At 43.0% G+C, this 21,330-nt stretch overlaps 1 protein-coding gene across 1 annotated transcript in view; it reads right to left on the bottom strand.

Moving 5' to 3' along the window:
• Positions 1-16,943, bottom strand: part of CD44 (CD44 molecule (Indian blood group)) — a 132,327-nt gene extending 115,384 nt beyond the window's left edge. Inside the window, 1 exon segment of the mRNA XM_030202432.1 lies at positions 16,759-16,943. Coding sequence (XP_030058292.1) covers positions 16,759-16,825 — 67 coding nt within the window. The 5' untranslated portion in view covers positions 16,826-16,943.
• Between the last annotated feature and the right edge of the window lie 4,387 nt (positions 16,944-21,330).

Genomic DNA, 21,330 nt, shown 5'->3' with positions numbered 1-21,330 from the left:
GGGTGAAGACACCAAGAGGATTTTAAGGGGGGGCTGGGTCTGACAGGGGGTGCATATGCCACAACTCACCTACCATAAATATGCCCTGGGGGTGGTGGAGGGAGTGACAGTACAGGAAGGTGGGGGCAGTGGTGCAGGGAGTGGGGGAGATGCACCCCCTGTACAAATTTCCTGGCTACTCTACTGCTGAGATGCAGTAATCAGAAATCCAGGACTGGCCTAATATCTCACACCTGGAACCTGGCAGATCTGGAAAGTGTGCAAAATGAAACTGACCTGAAGCCATGGTTCTCAACCCAGTCCACAGGATACACCCAGCCAGTCAGGTCTTCAGGATATCCACAATGAATATGTTATGCTATGTATTACCCTTCCCATATTATATATTATTAATTTATTGTCTTACATATTTGACTTTTTATATAGAGTTAATTATACTCTCCATTGTAAACTGCCTTGATATCTCAGGATCATTTGGCAGTATAACAAATGTTCAAATAAATAAATAGATCTGCACATAACAGAGGTCGTGTATGCAAATTTATCTCATGCATATTCATTGTAGAAATCCTGAAAACCTTATTGGCTGAGTGTATCCTGTGGACTGGGTTGAGAATCCCTGATATGAAGGAATCAGTACAGTATGAAAAGGTCCATAGTTTCTGTAGGAGTGTAACAAGAAGTTTCAGAAGGTCCCTGGTTTCAGAAGACATGTAGATCACTGACATGATTTTTTTTTAATACCAGTTGATACTCTAGGTGGGCAACATTAAATAAAAAATAAATCTTAACCCCATATCATCTGGGGAATTTGAGCTAGTGAAGGACCAGTCCAATGTTTGGCCTACTGGTGGACCAATCGCTGGACCATTGAAATTGTTCTTTTGAAAACATTTTTTCCCCACTTTTCATCTAGTAAAAAGTTTTTAATTTTCAGAGCCACATATCTTATGTGTGATCTCTGCCTGTGCAAGTGAACTGAAACGAGTAAAGGAGTCTACAAATCATTAAAAACTTAAACATTTCTTTCTTTCTCCCTTTCCTTTTCCCAATTAGGAAAAGAACCCCAGTACTGAGGCTATATATTTGTGAAATGCACATTGATTTGGGAGATCTGCTCTGTGTCATAAGAGTGCCTCAGATTACTCAGGACAGCTAATGCAGAAACAGCTGCTCACAATATGCATGAGAGGCCTGAAGTGGTCCCATTGGATTCTCAGTTCTGAGCCCCAGGACAAATGCAGACTTGACGTGGTAATAATAAACCACCTCAGTCACAGAGGAAATATGTTTTGACTATGGTTTTCCCCAGACTAGTACAAATTTGTTAGCTTTAATGAAGGATCAGGGATTAAAAGTTAACTTTTAATTCTACTCCTGATAAGAGTACATCAGAATTTGTTGGGCAGCAGCAAATGCCCTGCTGCTGTTTGGCTTGTTGCTGCTGACCCCCCACCCTCCTAATTCCTCCTGTGCCAGCCCTGAGCTTAAAGAAGACTGAATGCTACATAAACCCTGTAAACACAGGCCCGTGCTCAAGCACTGCTTTGCTCTGCCTCCCTCCAAAGCAGACTTTCTACTTACACACTCCATCCCCATGCAGCACTTGATCTTCTCTAAGCTCAAGCTCATGTGGGAGGTGTTGGGGAGGGGGGTTGCCAGCAGCCCAGAAGTGGGGAGGAGGGAAATGCTGTATGTCGGGGGATAGGAAAGAGGAGATGAGATGCTTGCTAACTGGAGAGGGGCAAAAGAGGGGAAGTGGAGATGCTGGCCACAGTGGGTAGGGGGGAAGTAGAGAGGGGAAGGGGAAATGCAAACCTGGGAGGTATAGGGAGGGGAAGGGGAGATACTGAACTATAGGGGTCGGGGGCTGGTATGGTCTTGAATTGCCCCTGGAAGAGGGAGCACACAGCTGCATGTTCCCCTCTATATCCAATACCCTTGGGCACAGCATGGGCAGAGTCATGGGCGTAGTTTGGGGGGGCAAGGGGGGCACAACGCTGCAGGCAGCTCTCCCTCCGTCCCACCCTCAGCTCCCCAACCAACAGCCCTCCTCTCTGTTCCTTCCTCCCTCCCACGCATTTAACCCTTTTATTTTCAGTGACTGCAACGGCAGTGAAGAAGACAGCACAGTGGGCTCGCCTCCATCTTCTCCCTTCCCTCACAAAGTGTCCCGCCCTCGCGGAAACAGGAAATACATAATCGCAAATGGTGGGTCACTGTGTGAGGGAAAGGAGAAGCTACCGTCGCTGCCACTGAAAATAAAAGGGTTAAACGTGTAGCGGGGCAGGAACGAATGGAGAGGAGGGCTGTCAGGGAGCTTAGGGAGGGCAGGGAGAATCGCTGGACATGGAGGGGAGGGGAGGGCAGGGGAGAGAAGAGATCGCTGGACAGGAGAGGGGGGAAGGGCAGGGGAGAGAGGAGAATTGCTGGACAGGAGAGGAGGGAAGGGCAGGGGAGAGAGGAATTTTGCTGGATATGGGTGGATGGAGGAGAGGGCAGGGGAGAATGGAGAGTTGCTGACATGGATGGATGGAAGGGAGGGCAGGGGAGAGGAGAATTGCTGGACATGGGTGGATGAATGGGGGCAGGGGAGAGAGGAGAATTGCTGGACATGGATAGATGGAGGGGCAGGGGAGAGAGGAAATTTGCTAGATATGGATGGATGGAGAAGAGGGCAGGGGAGAATGAAGAGTTGCTAGACATGAATGGATGGAGGGGAAGGCAGGGGAGAATGGAGAGTTGCTGGACATGGATGGCTGGAAGGGGAGGGAAGTCAGGAAGGAGATGCACATGGATGGAGGGGAGGGAAGAGAGGAGAAATGCTGGACATGGATGGAGTGAGGAAAGTGGAGGGCAGTTAAGAGAGAAGAAATGTTGGACAAGGATGGAGGGAAGGAAAGACAAAGGAAGGAGATGCACACGGATGGAGGGGAAGGGAGAGAGGAGAAATGCTGGACATGGATGGAGGGGAAGGAAGACAGAGGAAGTAGATACACATGGATGGAGGGGAGGGGAGGGGAGTGAGGAGAAATGCTGGATATGGATGGAGGGAAACTGCTGAATTTAAGGGATGGATCGGAACACTTTGAGGGCAGATACTGAAACTCGAGGAACGATACTGAAACTCGAGGAGTTACAGATGGTAGACAGGACGCATAAGGACACAGGAGGATGGTGGACATGGTGAGTGAAAAAATATCAAATGGAAAGAAGACACTGCATTAAACAGAAGACACTGGGACCAAACCAAATAGAAAAACTAAATGATCAGACAACAAAAGGTAGAAAAAAGTATTTTATTCAGAATTTATTAATTGGAATACATCAGTTTTTGGAAATGTGCATCTGTGATATTTTGCATGTAAGTTTCAATTTTTCTGGTATTGCTGCATGCTGAGTCTGACTTCTTGAGGTAACTTTCCAGTTCAGTATTTTGCTTTCATATTTTTTTTTATTTCTAGTTCCTTCTGTCATATCTGTGTCATGTGTTTTTCATATGTGATCAAGGTGCAGTATTCTGCTAGCATGTAGTGTTTGCAGCCCTTTTTGTTTTTTTTTTTCACTAGGTAGTGTACTGGTGTTTTAGAGCCCGGTGTAATTACAGTGCTGCCTTTCCTCGCATAAGGTTGTAGCTTGTCCTGTCCTTGGAATTAGTGCTGTTATGGTTTGGTAAGGTTATGAGTGTGTTTTTGCACAAGTTTGTGTATAGTGTTTTGCAGTGGAGAGATTGTGTGTTGGACTTACTGAGGTGGCACCAAAACAACAGAAAGGGTTTTAGAGCCTAAATCATGACACACTACCTCTTGAAGGATCTACATATAGAGCTTATGCATTTCTAAGGTCTACACTGGCATGGTATGGGAAAGGGGGTGGGGAAATACTACTGGAGAGGAAGAGGGAGTGCTGGGTAAGGAGGAAAGAAGGAAGGAAGGAAGGAAGGAAGGAAGGAAGGAAGGAAGGAAGGGAGAAAGCGCTGGCTTTTTTGGGAATAGCCATAATGTATATGTATTACCATATAATCACAATGTGACCACTATTTATCTGCAAATTGTTTCCTTTTATTCAATATAGTTATATATACTATAAATACTTACTAATACCCTATTTTCCACCTTTTGTTCTAACTCACCTCATTCATACAATCAGACATGCTTCTAATCCTAAACGTGATATATAAAATACATACATATGCTGCACAGACCTGTATTCTATGTATTTTATATATTTTATGGATTTTATATGTATTTTATAGAAACGTTAAATAGTAGTAGTAGTAGTAGTAAAATAGGGTATTAGTAAGTATTTATACTATATATAACTATATTGAATAAAAGGAAAAATTTTGCAGATAAATAGTGGTCACATTGTGATTATATGGTAATATAATAAAAGTGACAACATTGAGAAAATTGAACCTAGAGGCATTGGTATAGTAATGTATATGTATGAAATATCTCATACGTATTCATTATGGTTATTCCCAAAAAAAGCCAGCTCTTTCTCCCTTCCTTCCTTCCTCCATATTAGCATATATATATATATATATACACACACAAATGAATATGCTAATATGCCCCGTCCCGCCCCATCCTTTGCCTCCCCCCCCCAAATGAAACAGTCAAACTACGCCCATGGGCAGAGTTCATAAGTATGCATATCGATTAGAAAACTGGCTAATTTACACAGGCACTTAAATAATCTGGGCGCGGACATTTACACCAATTTGAGAGCAGGTGCAAATGTTTGTGCTTGTAATGTAGGCACAATTTTTGACATTTCTGCAAGCACTTTTGATGCACAGAAATTTGATAAAAAGTTTTGAACACAAAAAAGCACCTATATGTCTATAAACTAGTAGCCTAAGATGCTGCCTTCTTGCGTCTTAAACTAGGCACTCTGTTATAAATTTAATGTTATTCTGTTCTCCACCTTTGACTGTGTCACTGTATAAGAATTACTGCTTCAATGTAACTCTGAACCATGCATAAAAATCCAATCAGTTTCTTTCTGTTCTGTATATTAATTAGCAACCTCTAAAAACTGAGAATGTAGTGAAAAGGGAAAGTACCCCTTCCTTGCTACTTCAGTTGAATTTATGTAATTTCATGTTTAATCATCAACCAATGGTGATTTGCTTTAACAAAAAAAGAAAAAAAGAAATAGAAAAAAGGTACAAGTGGCGGCCTCCCCTTTCCACCTCAGTTGCAATGAGAAAAAGGAAGCAAGTAGCAAAAAGTTTCAGATTACTGATCTGTTGTAATCTGGCACTGGCAGAAAATCCCCACTGCTGTCAACTAAAGTGGCTAAAAATTGCAAGAACTCATACAAACATTATACCGAAGATCAAGAAATTCAGAGAATAGGTACATTACTAATCAGCAAAACAACAATATCAGACTGGATCAGTTTAGAAAACCTCGACCTAATCTTCATCATTGAAACTTGGATACACAATCAAAAGGACCCCATAATCCTCAAACTGTATCCCCCAGGCTACAAAATCACTCACTGGACCAGATTGGGAAAGAGAGGTGGAGGCTTAGCACTAATTTACTGAACCCAATTCACCACCAAAATCACTGCCGAATCCATAACACCCCAACTAGAAATTGCTTCATTCAGAATTCATAACAAATCCCTGATCGATCTTCTGAACTGTGTCCTATTTTACAGACTGCCCGGTAACTGGAACGAAAACCAGCCAATCTTCACGGACTTCATCTCAAATACTTGTGTAAACAACTCCAATACACTAATAATAGGTGACATAAAACTTCACCTAGAAGGCCCCAACTCCACCAACTTACGTGAATGCAAAGACTTTCTACAATTCTGGGAGCTAAAATGGCCTCACATGTAAGCTACCCACACCAAGGGACACACCCTGGATCTCATGTCATACAAACCGTCCACGAATCATAACCTACTAATAACTGATATCAAATGGTCAGAAACACCATGGACCGACCATTACAAAATGAACCTATCTCTAGACTGGTGGAAAAAAGGACTAAACCATACACCAAAACATACAACCTACACCACGAGAGGGTAAATAGACCCACAAGCATTCTAGCAAATGATATACGACAATGAATGGTCAACACGAACGGACTCCATACATTATATCAATCATTGGGAGGATAGATGCAGAAACGTACTAAACAAAATAGCACCCTTAAAGACAAGAACATCAAGAAGACAAAACTCGATACCATGGTTCAATGACGAACTAAAAAAAAACTCAAAACACAAACCAGGAAACTTGAACAAGCATGGAAAAAAATAAAAGATGAACATACACTCAAGGCATGGAAACAAATACATAGAAAATACAAATATGCAATCAGACAAACCAAAAGGTTATACTAGAAAACTAAAATAGGACCAGGTTACAAAGATCTGAAGAAACCATTTCAACTCGTAAATAAGTTACTAGACACCACCCCTATCACCACAACCAATACAGACACCCCACCTGCAGACAAATTTGCCATCTACTTTAACGAAAAAATAATAAAATTACGCAGCACACTTCCTCAGAACAATTCCGACATTGAAAACTTCATCAACGACTTGGACCTAATCCCTGGTGGATACCCAGCTGACCGCATCTGGACAACACTCACCCTCGTCACCATTGAATCAGTTACACAAGCAACTCATAGATTCGCCAACTCCCACTGCAAACTGGATACATGCCCCAGTCATTTACTTAAATCCGCCCCCAGCTGCTTCACAGCAGACCTCACATCCCATCTTAACTTCATGCTACAACAAGGTCTCTTCCCCGAGGAACATGGTAACATCCTACTTACCCCAATACCAAAAGACACGACGAAAAACACAAACGACCTCACCAACTATATCCAGTTGCGTCTATCCCACTAGTAGTTAAACTGATGGAAAGCCTGGTAACCAAACAACTTACGGAATACATGGACAAGTTCTCAATACTACACGACTCACAATCAGGATTCCGCCCCCACCACAGTACTGAAACTATCCTAGTCACTCTCCTGGCGATATTCAAGCAGGAAATAGCCACAGGTAAAAGCATACTCCTATTCCAATTCGACATGTCAAGCGCATTCGACATGGTAAATCACAATGTACTACTAAGACTCCTTGGCCACTTTGGAATTGATGGAAACGTGATCAATTGGATCAAGGGTTTTCTAACCACTAGATCATACCAAGCAAAATCAAACTCAAACATATCACCACCTTGGATAGCAGCCTGCAGAGTCCCCCAAGGATCACCATTATCACCAATACTCTTCAATATAATGATGATCCCTCTAGCAAAATCCCTATCCGAGGCCTAAACCCGTTCATCTATGCAGATGACGTTACAATCTATATTCCCTTCAAACATGACTTAACAAAAATAACCAATGAAATCAATGACGGCCTAAACATCATGGACTCCTGGGCAAACTCATTCCAACTGAAACTTAACACTGCCTCATCCTCTCATCTCAACATAACAAGTACAAACCCATAACCATAAAAACCTCAGGACACACCCTTCCTACCTCAGACAGCCTAAAAATATTTGGAGTCACAATCGACCGCAACCTTACCCTTGAGACTCAAGTAAACTCCATAATAAAGAAAATGTTCTACTCAATGTGGAAACTTAAACGATTAAAGCCTTTCTTCCCGAGAGAAATTTCTCGAAACCTAATACAATCAATGGTCCTAAGTCATGCAGATCATTGTAACGGAATCTACGCAGGATGCAAAGATCAACTCACAAAAAAACTCCAGACCGCCCAAAACACAGCAGCCAAGCTGATATTCGGTAAAACACGATTCAAAAGTGCCAAACCCCTCAGAGAAAAACTGCACTGGCTCCCAATCAAAGAAAGGATTACCTTCAAAATCTACACCCTGGTACACAAAAATATCTATGGTGTAGTCCCAGGATACATGATAGACCTCATAGATTTACCAACCAGAAACAGAATCTGATCATTACGATCATACCTAAACCTACACTACCCAAATTGCAAAGGACTTAAATACAAAACAACTTACGCATCCTACTTCTCCTACATAAGTGCACAACTATGGAATGCACTACCAAAAGCTGTGAAAACAATCCATCACCATTTAAACTTCAGGAAATCTCTAAAAACCAACCTCTTCAAAAAGGTTTACCCCACCGACTCACCGTAAATCCCCAAACCCAGCAACACAGCATAACCAATGATCTTAGTGGACAATATATAACCTACATTCCCTTCGACCCTCCTGTTGCCTGATACACACCTACCTCATCAGACCACATTACAACCTGTATTTGTTATCAGCCGGAATGGCGAATGCCATTACGGTACTATGTAAGCCACATTGAGCCTGCAAATAGGTGGGAAAATGTGGGGTACAAATGTAACAAATAAATAAATAAATTACCAGTGGAAAAGCTCAGGCTGATAGAAGAGACTCTCCCTGACAGGGCCGCTACAGCCGCCGCTGCCCTCTCCCCACTCGGGTCGCTTCAGCATCCCGCCCCTTACCTTCCTATGTCTGCTCCTCCCTTGGTCTGTCTCTCTCCTGCTCCTGTATGCCAGGACCCGGTTTATTGCTTTACGCAATCACCCGGGTCCCAACACACAGCAGCAGGAGAGAGACAGACTGAGGGAGCAGAACCTTTTGCCTGCCTCCAGAAGCCTTGCTGGTGCCAGGTCCACCTTGGAGTCTGGGCCTGGGGAATATAGCCCCCCTGCACCCCCTCTCTTTAGACCTGCTCCCTGACAGATCCACCAGTCATGCAGTCCTGCTAGCAAGTTGTGATGGTATCTGTACTTCTGGTTTCCTTTTGGATCGCCATTTCCCAGCTCCTCAGTCATGTTTTTTTGGGTGGGGTTGGCTTAGAAAGGAGCAGGGAAATTTTTTGCCAGCTGCTACTGGTATTACAGCTGATATGGTGGGACTATTCTAGCTATTAAATACTGATCTGGGATTCTCCTCTCTGCTACTGTGGTTTATTTTATCGTGCTTACTATACTGCCTTCCAAATCAAACATCAAAACAGTTTACAATATTAAAATAGAACATAAGAACTATTACAATTATACATAAAATCCCAAGATGACAATTACAAAACACATAATAAGCAGAAAGATCCCTTATGGTGAGTTTCCCTGTCCCTTTACTGATATTAGTCTAACCAAAGGCCTGGGCATATAACCATGCCTTTGGTTTGGCTTTAAAACATGCATAATAGATCTCCAAGCACAACACTAATAGCAAAGAGTTCCACAGTAATGGAACGACATAACAGGCTGTGCGTCTAGTTGATTCAAGACAAACACTGGTTGGAGAAGGGACAGCAAACTTTAGCTGGCTGATGAGGGAGCACGAGAAGGAGTGCATGGTGATAGCCTACTTGCCAAACAGAGGTACTCTGAATTGTTTGGAAAGCCAAGATGAGAATCTTAATAAGACTAGGTCCTGACAACCAATGATCTTTCAACAATAGTACGCCGTTGCCATATTTCTGAGTGTAAAACAGCAACACACATGATTATGGAGCAGTAACAGTGTATCGGGCCACAGATGAAACAACAAGGCAGAGCTGAAACTAAGAGGAAACAATTTATTTGCTGAAACAAGGGATGTGTCGGGTATTCCAATGAATTTTGGCTGCACCTTGTTATTCCATCTGTGGCCCAATACTGTTACTGCTCCATATTTCTGAGTCTGACATAATTTTATAGCCATTGTTTTAATTAGCTGAATTTGAGCTAACTTGTTCTTGACTAAATTATGGCATATCATTATCATTGTCAATACATGCAATCACAAAGCTTAAACAAGTCATCCAATTTTAATAGTGATCATGAACAATGAATTTTCAAAGGTACCCTGTCACCAGTCTTTCTAAATTGTAATGAAGGGACCACTTGCATCAGACATCAATGTGCAATTGTATGGGATGGTAAAAACCATTATCTTGCTTCCCTTTTTAACCTTCACAGGATCAGCCTGTTCAAGAACAAATATTTTGATTTCCTACACCTCAATTTGCCTTTTTTTATAGTATTCTGAGAAGTCATAATATGCTTCCCATAAGACTCAATGCAAATATTCTAATAAGTGAAATGTTCTTGTAGCAGTTCTTTTAGATTCAATGAATGAGGCATGGTCATAATTTGACAGATATGAAAATATCTTATAGCATGTCTTTCTGCTGTTAACATATCTGGATTTAAAAAAGGTTTGGACACGTTCCTGGAGGAAAAGTTCATAGTCTGTTATTGAGATGGACATGGGGGAAGCCCCTGCTTGCCCTGGAATTGGTAGCATGGATTGTTGCTACTCGTTGGGATTCCAGAATCTTGATACTCTTTGGGATTCCAGAATGTTGCTACTATTTGGGATTCTGCCAGGTACTTGTGACCTGGATTAGCCACTGTTGGAAGCAGGATACTGGGCTAGATGGACCATTGGTCTGACCCAGTATGGCTATTCTTATGTTCTTATGCACCACTGCTATAGCTAAGTCAAATAGCTCAGACTCTGAGAATAATCAGAGATGTGAAAAAACAAAATCAACTTGCATTCAGTCTCAATTCTTGACTCAAAGTCATCCTTAATGTAAAAGTCCTGCACTATTTTAGGGCCTTCAAATATTTATATAAATTAATAGTGATGCATTCAAAGAATTGCAGTATGTTGCTTACATGTTAATGCATGTGATTTGTTATTAGTAATGACAGCCTGAAAAAGAAGATTTGAGCCAATCTGAAATGTAATTAAGTTACAAGACGGAGAGATGCTATAACCCACAGGTTAGCTGGTTGCCTAATATTGTCACATGAACAGGCAGGGTAAAACTTGGCAAGTCCGCCTTTACCTTTCTCAACTCACAATTCCTAGGAAAGTGGACAATATGAAACATGCTAGATCCTACAGTGATGTTGCAATCAGCTAGAAAACAAGAGTTTGGCTGTCTCAATACACATAAGGCCTGCATACCCCTAAATGATTTAAAATGCATATGACTGTATAAATAAAGTATACAAATATCTGTCAATCTATTTAACTATCTACACATGTATAATGTACCTTACAAAGCTTGTGTCAGATGAGCTTCCTCAAAAACAAAATACAGTCCTATTCTTTCAGCAGAATAACTGTATCCATGAGATTCCCAGCTAGTACAATGGTGGATGCCAATGAAATTCCAGCCCTGGCTAGCTTACCGAGAAGCAAAGTGCCTGGCATTTACTGAACGGCACATGAAAAGGCCAAAGCAGGCTTAGATTTTCAATGCACGCATGTCTTATCATTGATGGAAAATGAATAGACATGATCACATGACTGCTTGGGGTGTACACTACCATGGCTTATAATGCTGCAGTTGAATTTAAGGTTGTCTGGGATATTTAGGATAGGCACTTCTGTAGATATTAATACAACAGTAACAAGAATGACAAGAGCTGGCTAAAATGCAAAATTATTCTGTACCAGTAAAAAGCGTATGTATTGAATAATGTCCACAGTGTATCTATTTTTACCAGCCTACATTTATCTTCATAAGTAGCAGACCACATGGTACCAGTGAGTAATAGTGGATGAAGTTCCTCTTTAGTTACAGAGACAACTAGATTACATGGGTTTAGTAGATAGACTGTAACCAATTATTTTGAAGCCCTGTGTATGAAGGTTTGAGGTCCAGATAATACATAGAAACAAAACAATACAAAGAAAAGAAAATAAGATGATACCTTTCTTATTGGACTAACTAAATACATTTTTTAATTAGCTTTTGAAGTCAATACCTTCTTCTTCAGATCAGAAATGAGCAAATGATGGCGCATATCAGAATATATGAAACGTAAAAGCATTCCAATGAGTCTCGCAGGGAAAGGATAAGAAATGCCTGATATTGTTCCTATTACAGAGATATGATAGAATAAGAACTTTGTCCATGATTTAGCCATACCAGGTTATGCTTTGCTTAGAAGAGACAGCGTAGGTAGCAAGGGAGCAATAGAAGTAACACTTTACAGGAAATCAATCAAACATATAAAAGGTGAGTGGTGTACTCACTCGCAAATGCGCAGTAGAGACTTCCCTCTCTGCCCCGCCCCCGCATCAATACGTGATGACGGGGGCGGGACAGAGCGGGAAGTCTCTACTGGTAAGTTCAATAAAGACAGTGCTCAGGCCGGGTGGAGGGGCGGCGGCGGCGGCGACCCGTGGGGGGGGCTCGGAACCCCCCCATTCCAAAACTAGCCCGCTTGGACGGGCTCAACGGCTAGTATAACATAAAAGAACAGAAAGTTAGCATATACAGAGAAGGTACTGTGGATTACTCTAGAAACAATAGAAACAAAGAATTGCTAGCTAACTGTTGTGATATATATATAGAGAGAGTCAGAACAAATGCATACAAGTTGGTGTGAGCAAAAAAGGTGGAATGGTGGGGGGAGACGACCAGGGCCTCGACTCAGCCAATCAGCCTACATTTTGTTCCACACAACTACAGAACTTGGGAGAGGGGCCGGGGTGAAGGTTAGTTTGGTTCCCCACTGTAAGGAAAGGGGTTTTTTACTTTTTCTATGACTACTCATGTCTATGTCGCAGGATGTGGTTGTGGCTAGTAGTTCACTTATGCTCATACTATGGTATTTTTGTAAATACAAAGATATGAGTGGGAGTCCATTCTCAGCCCCAACCCATCCCATGAAATAGTTCCCCCAATACAAAGGTTTTTATTTGTATTTATTGTTATATACACATAATGGCCTCCATTATTAAATTGCAGACTTCAATATGTAGACTTTGGAAGAAAAATGAGAGAGGAGAGATGTGGTAGAGACTTTTCAATATCACTGTGGCATAAATGGACAGGAGGCAAATCTCTTTCAACTGAAAGTAAACTCTGAAATGAGGGGGTATAGGATGAAGGTGAAAGGGGACAGACTCAGAAGGAAACTAAGGAAATACTTCTTTGTGGAAAGGGTGGTAGATCCATGGAACGATCTTCCAGTGGAGGTGGTGGAGATGAGGACTATATCTGAATTAAAGAAAGCATGGGATATGCGCATGGGATCTCTTAGGGAGAAGGGATAGTAGATGGCATGGATATGCAGAATGGATAGGCTATACGGTCTTTATTTTTTCTGTTTCTGTGTAACTAATCATGTAGGTGGAATTTTGAAAACCCTTGTTCCACTTCTAAAACCCTGTTTTGTGCATGGAAATGCCTTTGAAATTTGCCCTCGACTACTTGGAAGATAGCTGCTCCTATTGGGAGCAGGGAGATCCTGGATTCCTTTGCAGAAGTGTTCTTCATGCGATTAGAAAGACCTCAGGTACAAGAGACCCAACATGTAATTAGACTCTGGAATTCGTTGCCGGAGAACGTGGTACGGGCGGTTAGCTTGACGGAGTTTAAAAAGGGGTTAGATAGATTCCTAAAGGACAAGTCCATAGACCGCTATTAAATGGACTTGGAAAAATTCCGCATTTTTAGGTATAACTTGTCTGGAATGTTTTTACGTTTGGGGAGCGTGCCAGGTGCCCTTGAACTGGATTGGCCACTGTCGGTGACAGGATGCTGGGCTAGATGGACCTTTGGTCTTTCCCAGTATGGCACTACTTATGTACTTATGTACTATGAGACCAGCACTGGGTCTGAAATTCAAAAACTGGGAAGGTCTTGTTGCCATTGTAGTGAATCATGCTCCTCTGTGGTCAAGTGATGACCAGACAGGAGTGGTTTAATAACAGGGCAAAAGCAGAGATGAACCACAGAAAGGTGGAAACCCTTAACGTCAGGATTGTCAGCTTAGTTAAGATGGGGAAGTACTACATGGCCCCTAGTGATAGGATCGAGGACCGTAAACAAATTAAAACAGACCCAGAATTCAAATGTGTCCCTAAAATCTACCCTTTGCACCAGTTTGAACAGAAATTTCTCAAACTACTGTACATTGTAAGAGATATTTTCCAAAGGTACCACATTAACACAAGTAACAGAGATGGAAATTATCTCTGATGAAAACTACAAGTTGAAATACAGCAGCATCAAACTTTCTTTTAACTTTTCTGAATTGGCAGGATGGTGTCTGAGGAATTAACAGCTAATTGCATGTTTAGTCGCCAAAAGAATAAAATTTCATATGAATGGAAGCAGTCCTCTAAGTAGGTTAAGATTTTGATAGTGCCTGTACCTTTAAGAAAATATTGTTACCTGCCAAACTTTTCGATTTCAGACCTGCTGGGTTTATATTATACATGCTGAGAACATTATGGCTTTCAAAACTAAAAGCAACCATTATAAACATTAACTGACCTTTTGGGTAGGAGAAGAACAAAGGAAAAATAAGCAGGTATTTGTGAGAGAAATAGCTGAAACAGAAAAGGCATAAAAGATTAGTATTTCTAAGGCACAAGAGATTATAGGAGAAGGAGGAGAATGGGGAAGCATTACTTGTAAAACTGTGGACATCGGGGAAGGTAATTAGGAAAACCAGGGTAAGGGATTGAGAGAAGCATCAGGAGCATAACTGGAAGACTAGTGGGCCCTAGTCCATTTATGGAAGACAGACTCCAGATGAGATTATCAAAACTGAAAGCAGACAAGGCAGTAGGATCTGGTCAGGATGCATCCTAGGATATAAAAGAAGCTTACATAAGTACATAACTATTGCCACACTGGGACAGACCAAAGGTCCATCAAGCCCAGCGTCCTGTTTCCAACAGTGGCCAATCCAGGTCACAAATACCTGGCAAGATCCTGAAAAAGTTCAATACATTTTATGCTGCTTATCCCAGAAATAAGCAGTGGATTTTCCCCAAGTCAATATAATAATGGTCTATGAATTTTTCCTTTAGGAAGCTGCCCAGACCTTTTAGCTTCCACTAACAATCCCGCTCAATGACTTGCTGAAGTCGGATGTGGTCCTGTACAGACAAAAAATAGGAGCAGGAAGGGTTCTGGTCTTGGTGGCACTGAAATTTAGAGAATTGCTCCTATGAAAGAGGACGGCAAAGTGTCTTGCAGAATTATAGGCTCCATCAGGGAGTGGCCATTTCAAACCAGTCTGAGTCATTCTCTTGACTGGGAGACCAGTGAGTTACTGTAGGCTAGGGGAGAGCGCTGAATGTTGAACACTTAGAGTTAAGGACCTGGATATGTATATTCTAGCGATGGGAGAGGGGTAGGATATTGTAGCAACACTTTAAATTCTTCCAGCAGCAAGTTCTAGACAAGTATACTGAAGGGACAGATATGGATATAATAGAAAGGATGATAAACGCTTGGAAATAGGTGTAAATGAAGAGGCTTCTTTGCAGTGGGAATGAGAAGGTTAAGCTGGTCAGGTAGGATATGCACTATTTCAATAGGGCAGACTGGGGGGGGGGGGGGGGGGAATGTTTAGTCCATGGAGCCTGCAGTGTTGCTGATGGTTTTCTGTGCTGTCAGTTCCACCTTCTTTAAAGCCAGAGGAAAACAAATCAGGCTATTGATTATTGTTTAATCTGCTCTGCTAGCCTGTGTAGATCTAGACATGTCTAGGGTCCCTCCCCACATGAAAAATCAATGCCCCGGAAAAGCATTTCTTTTCTCAGAATGAGGTGCCAGTTATTAAGCAAGCAGACACATTTCCACTGGGAGAGATGTATGGGAAGAACATGTTTTTCTTTTGGTTTCAAGGAGCTGACTGAAACCTGCCTAAACACACCTGCAGGCCAATGGACCTCTGCCAGAGCTGATGCCATTTTGTTCTGTGGAACTCTGCGCGTGCCCCGTTCAGCTTTCACTGTGCATCACCAGTGCGTGCCTGGAACTAATGCGAGCTTTTGACAGACGTTTAAAAAAAATTGTTTCTGTGGTTAAAGATTTTTTTTTAAACAAACTGCTCTAAGTTTAGAAACAACTCTGGTCAGCAGGGATCCTAGAAGACTTTACAGAAGTATTAGGAGCTGCACCGCAGGCAGTAAAGATTAAACTGGCTTATTTCACACTCGGCATAGCTCTTAAATTTTAAGTTCACCAACCCATTCAAACCCCTAGTTTGGGATGGATGTGGGGTGGGGTGGGGTGCCTCTCCAAATGCTGCCAGTGCTAATATTGAATCGATCCCTCCCCCCTCCACTGCCAATATGAGTCCCCCCCCCCCCCCCCCCCCCCCAAAGTGAGCTGGCAAACTACCCCAATGAGTCCATTGTAGAGTTACCCAGCAGAGAATGGGCTTATTCTATGCCCTGACTACATGTACTGTATATCTCCTTTCTCAAAGTTTATAGTGAGGATTGCAGAAAGGAGACCTGCTCTACAGCACAAGGGGAAGGGACGAGAGAAACCAGGCTCCCTTAGCCACCGAGTGCCGTATTTCCCGGTATAGACAGCCTCACAGACAATAAATTGTGCCAAGAACTTTTTGAAGTTTGTGCAGCTCTACATCATTAGCGCCTCAGCAAAGTGCTCTCCGTTATTCCATGTAAAGTTTCTTAATCCAGCATTTGGTGTAACAAATCCAGCTCAGAGCACAGTATTCACAAACAAAATCGTTTTCCCGCATAAAAGAAACCAATGCTTTGAATTGCACTTCCGTCACCTTTTTCTTGTGAATTGCTCACAAGAAAACTGAATGAAAAACGTGTGCAAAGTGGCACAAAGGAAAGCAGAGGGTTTAAAAGCTTGGCTGTCTGGATGGCTACAAACCAGCAGCTGTGCTTACAGGCGTGAATTTAACAAAAGTCTTCCAGTCCGAGCCGAGCACTCACCTATCTCCGCCTGGGAAATGTGCAGCCAGCATAGTCCAAAGATGAAAACGAGGAGGAACCGGGCCATTGTCTCCCCAGAAGTATAATGTGGCAAGCAAAAGATCCTGCAGGCTGGACAATGAACACGACGACTCTCCCTGATCGGTGGGGACTGAGGCTCTCAACTTTGCAGGACTTTTTATTCTGATTCAAAGGAATCAAAGTGGTGACATAACAGGGAGGGAGGCTGAATCAGTCACACCCATAGGGCAGGGGAATAAAAAAAAGAAGAGAGACTCTGTCTACTGACTAAGCAGCTGCATTAGAGAGACACATCCCTGCATTTCACAGGAGAGCAAGAGAAGTTAAGTCAGAAGTCACGTTATTAGTGCAGCTCGAGCCCCTCAGAAGTAAACTGGCACAGGAAGGCTGATCTCAGAAAGTCTATTTCAATCTGAGAAAGCGACTTTCCCAGTCAGGATAATGTTTAATGGGGAGAACACAACTTTTAGCCCAAATGCATGCATAAGTTAATTAGTCCATTGGGTGCTAACAACATGTTAATTGGAGTTAATTGACACTAATTTGGATTCACGCGTGCATCTGCCTATGTGCTTTGTTTGCTATGCACCCAAAGTGCCTCAGTGCAACCCAAAAGGGGTGTGGCCATGGAAGGGGCATACGTGAGCCAGGGTCATTCAACTATTTAGGTGCAGTGTTATCCTATATAATAATTCTCACCTTCAGCGTTCTATGCGTCTGGCTGCCTGTGTCCGTGGATTTCTTCAGAGTTGGTCTGCTAGGCTCCGAAGCCCAGGCTGACGTCACACGCAGCACTGACCAACCACATGACAGCTGCACGAGGCCCCGCCTCGCTGCCCTCACCACCACGCCCCTCCACCAAGGTCGCCGCCACCGCCGCTCACCCCTCCACCTCCCCAGGATTGCCATCGCTCCCCCATCCACCTCTCCCGAGGTCGCCACCGCTCCCCCCTCCACCCCCCCAGGGTCACCACCATTCCCCCCTCCACTCCCCTCCCGAGGTCACCGCAGCCACTGCTCCCCCCTCCACCCCCCCAAGGTCACCGCTCTCCCCTGCCCCCCTCCAGTCACCCAGGTTGTCTAGCAAATTCTTCGGGGCAGGCAGGAAAGATCCCCAGTCTTGCCTGCCCGCTGCCGGTGCTGACCCCCGCTGCTGGATCGCTCTTCAAAATGGCCGCCGAGACTTCAGCAGAAGTCTCACGAGGCTGCTGCTGGAAGTCTCAGCGGCCATTTTGAAGAGCGATCCGGCAATGGGGGAGGGTCAGTGCCGGCAACGGGGGAGGGTCAGTGCCGGCAGCGGGCAGGCAAGACTGGGGATCTTTCCTGTCTGCCCCGAAGCGTTCGCTAGACAACCTGGGTGGCTGGAGGGGGGGCAGGAGAGAGAGGAGAGTCGCTGGACATGGGTGGCTGGAGGGGGGCAGGGGAGAGAGAAGAGTCGCTGGACATGGGTGGCTGGAGGGTGCAGGGAGAGAGGAGGGTCACTGGACATGGGTGGCTGGAGGGGGGCAGGGGAGAGAGAAGGGTCACTGGACATAGGTGGCTGCTCACAGAGAGTCTGTGTATCGCACAAATACTCTCTCACACTGTATCACACACACTCTCTCACACACACTGTATCTGTGTGAAACACACTTTCTCTCAGACTCACTGTGTCTCAGATACGCAGTCGCACACACTCTCATTCTCACACACACACTCTCTCTCACACAGACACACTCGCAACCAGTCTCACTCTCTCTCTGTCACACACACACACACTCGCACATTCACTCTCTCTCTCTCTCACACAGTCACTCTCACACTCACTCTCTCAAACATACACACTCTGAGGAAAACCTTGCTAGTGCCCATTTCATTTGTGTCAGAAACGGGCCTTTTTTACTAGTAGAATATAATGACCCACCAGGATTTACACCATTTCAACTGTGTAAATCCTTGGGTGCAGGAATCCGCTATAAGCGCTATTCTATAAATGGTACTCAGCCCGGAGCATCCTTTACAGAACAGCGCTCGGCGTGGATTTTTCCTGGTGCCTAAATGTAAGTAAAGTCATAAATGGAGAAAAGATTTTATGTTTATTTAGATTTGCTAAACTGCTCCAACAGCCTGGAAAGAGTAGTAGTGTACAGAATCAAAAAACGTAAATACATAAAGAAAAGAAAAGGAACTCCCAAAATTTGATACGAAAGGGTGTTATCATGCAAAAGAAGGTATAAGAACGCACATTACTCAATCAAACACAGAGAAAACCAAAACCTGATTCAAATGATAGCAGCCTTAAGCCAGCCCTAACCTCCAAAGGTTTGTCTGAAAAGCCAGGCTTTCAAATTTACCTTAAAGAAGCTGGGGAGAGAAGAGTCACTACAAAGGGCAAGGGGCAATGAATTCCAAGTGTTAGGTGAGAGAAAGAAGAAAGTAAGTGTGGTGCCTGGTTGTTTCAAGTTGGGCAAGTCTGGGACTTGGCAGAACCATATGGTGATCATTTAAAGAACGGAATACCCCCACAAGTGAATAGGGGATAATAAAGCGGGAGAGATAGTCAGGTGTACCCATCCTAAAAGCCTTGAAAGTAAGTAGTGTGAGTTTGAAGTAATCCTATACTCCACAGGTAACCATGGTGCTATTTTAGTAAAGGGGACATATGATCAAAAAGGCAGGTGTGACAGTCTGATACCTGTGTTTTCCAAGCTTTTTAAGAGCTGATCAATAATGATCCAATATATCTAATACAAACTGAGACAAGTCCAAAGAAATAATAACTCACAATTAATAGCCAAACAGACATCCAAACACGTCAGTGCCTTACTGGGGTATTATGTTCATTCATTGGTCAAAAATCTTCTGGCTTTTTTTTTTTTAATTTTGCAATACTTGTGCTTCAATCTTCAATGTGCCTTTATGATATTGAATTGGAACCTTCTTTAGAATTGGATTGGAGAAGACCATTTGGTTGAAAGCCTCTCAATTTTTGGCGGTGTATCTACAATTGCAGTGTTAAGATCATGCTAATAGAAACACCACCCCTGAGGAAGCCTGATAAGAGAAACAGTGGACCTTTGTTGGGTAACAAGCTAAGTATTTCTTCTTTTTTGATAAATGTTTTAATGGTTGCAGTATAAAGTTTTATAGCACAAGGTTTAAAAGGCACATTGAAAACTGAAGCAGAAGTATTGCAAAATTTAAAAAAAAAAGCCGAGGTTTTTGAGCAATGAATGAACATAATACTCCAGTAAGGCACTGAGGGGTCCTTTTATTAAGCTGCAGAACAAGGGGGCCTGCACTGGGGTCAGCGTGTGTTTTTGATGCGTGCTGAGGCCCCATTTTATTGCAGCAGGTAAAAGGCTGGTGTTTTTTTAAAGAACTGGCCATGTGGCAAGTGAAGAACTTGCCACGCGGCCATTTTGAGGGGGAACACTTACCATCATCCTTTGAGGTGGCACTGCCCAATTACTGCCAGGTGAACACTGAAAATGGCGCACGCTGAGAGTAGGAAGTACCATCGGGCTGCTGGAGTAGCCCAGCTATACTTCTGGTTTTGCAAGCGATAAGTCTGCATTGGGCTTACCACCGCTTAGTAAAAGACCTCCTGAAGTATCAGTGTTTGGGTGTCTGTTTGGCTATTAATTGTGAGTTATCATTATTTCTTTAGACTTGTCTCAGTTTGTGCTGGATATGTTGGACCTAAGTTTGAGCATCATTTCCTGAATCTGACCCTTGAAGTCCATGACCCTTGAAGTCCAAGCTGGTACCTTGGTGTGTGTAAATGATGAAGGGGACAGAGGAAGAGCAGCAGGCTATAGTGGGGCAATTGAACCCTTCTCCTGGTCCTCTGTCCCTGAACAGAGCCCAGTTCCAGTGATACCCAGTCTAATGTAGATATTATGGTGATAACGCATCCCATGACTCAAATCATTTCAGCTTTTAATCCAAGTTAACTGAATATCAAACCAACATGGATTTATATAACTCCTCAGAGGTCATACTTCATGCATTTTCTAATGAAATTATATATCTTAAATAGACTTTTGAGACATAAAAGTCAATAATAGCAGTAGTTCAGAAAATAAAAATAAAAAGTAGATACATTTCTTTCAGAAATCAGTTTGTATGACCCGTTGAACATCAGACAGAAGAGTAAAAGCTTTGTGTAGAAGATGGATATTGGTTGCCCTTTGAATGTTGGATTTCATGTTTAATGTTTCAACCAGTTTTTTTTTTTTTTTTTGCTTGATACCAAGTAATACCACGGGAATTCTCTATGAAAAACACAGAGCACCGAAATAAGCAGAGAAGAATAAAGATAAGGCTGGGATATGGCCCAGAGCTGTCCAAAGAGGTGTGTGAGTGGTGGGAGGGGTGTGGTGATGGGGGACAGGGCACAATTCCAGTTTGGAACACTCCTGGCATGACCTTTAAAGCAGTGCTTCTCAACCCAGTTCTTAGGGCACACCCAACCAGTCGTTTTCAGGATATGTGCATGAGATAAGTTTACATACCAAGGAGGCAGAGCATTCAAATCTATCTCGTGCAAACTCATTGTGGGTATTCTGA

Source organism: Microcaecilia unicolor, chromosome 4 (assembly GCF_901765095.1).
Source record: "Microcaecilia unicolor chromosome 4, aMicUni1.1, whole genome shotgun sequence".
Taxonomy (NCBI): Eukaryota; Metazoa; Chordata; class Amphibia; order Gymnophiona; family Siphonopidae; genus Microcaecilia; species Microcaecilia unicolor.
This window is presented reverse-complemented; position numbering and strand designations above follow the sequence as displayed.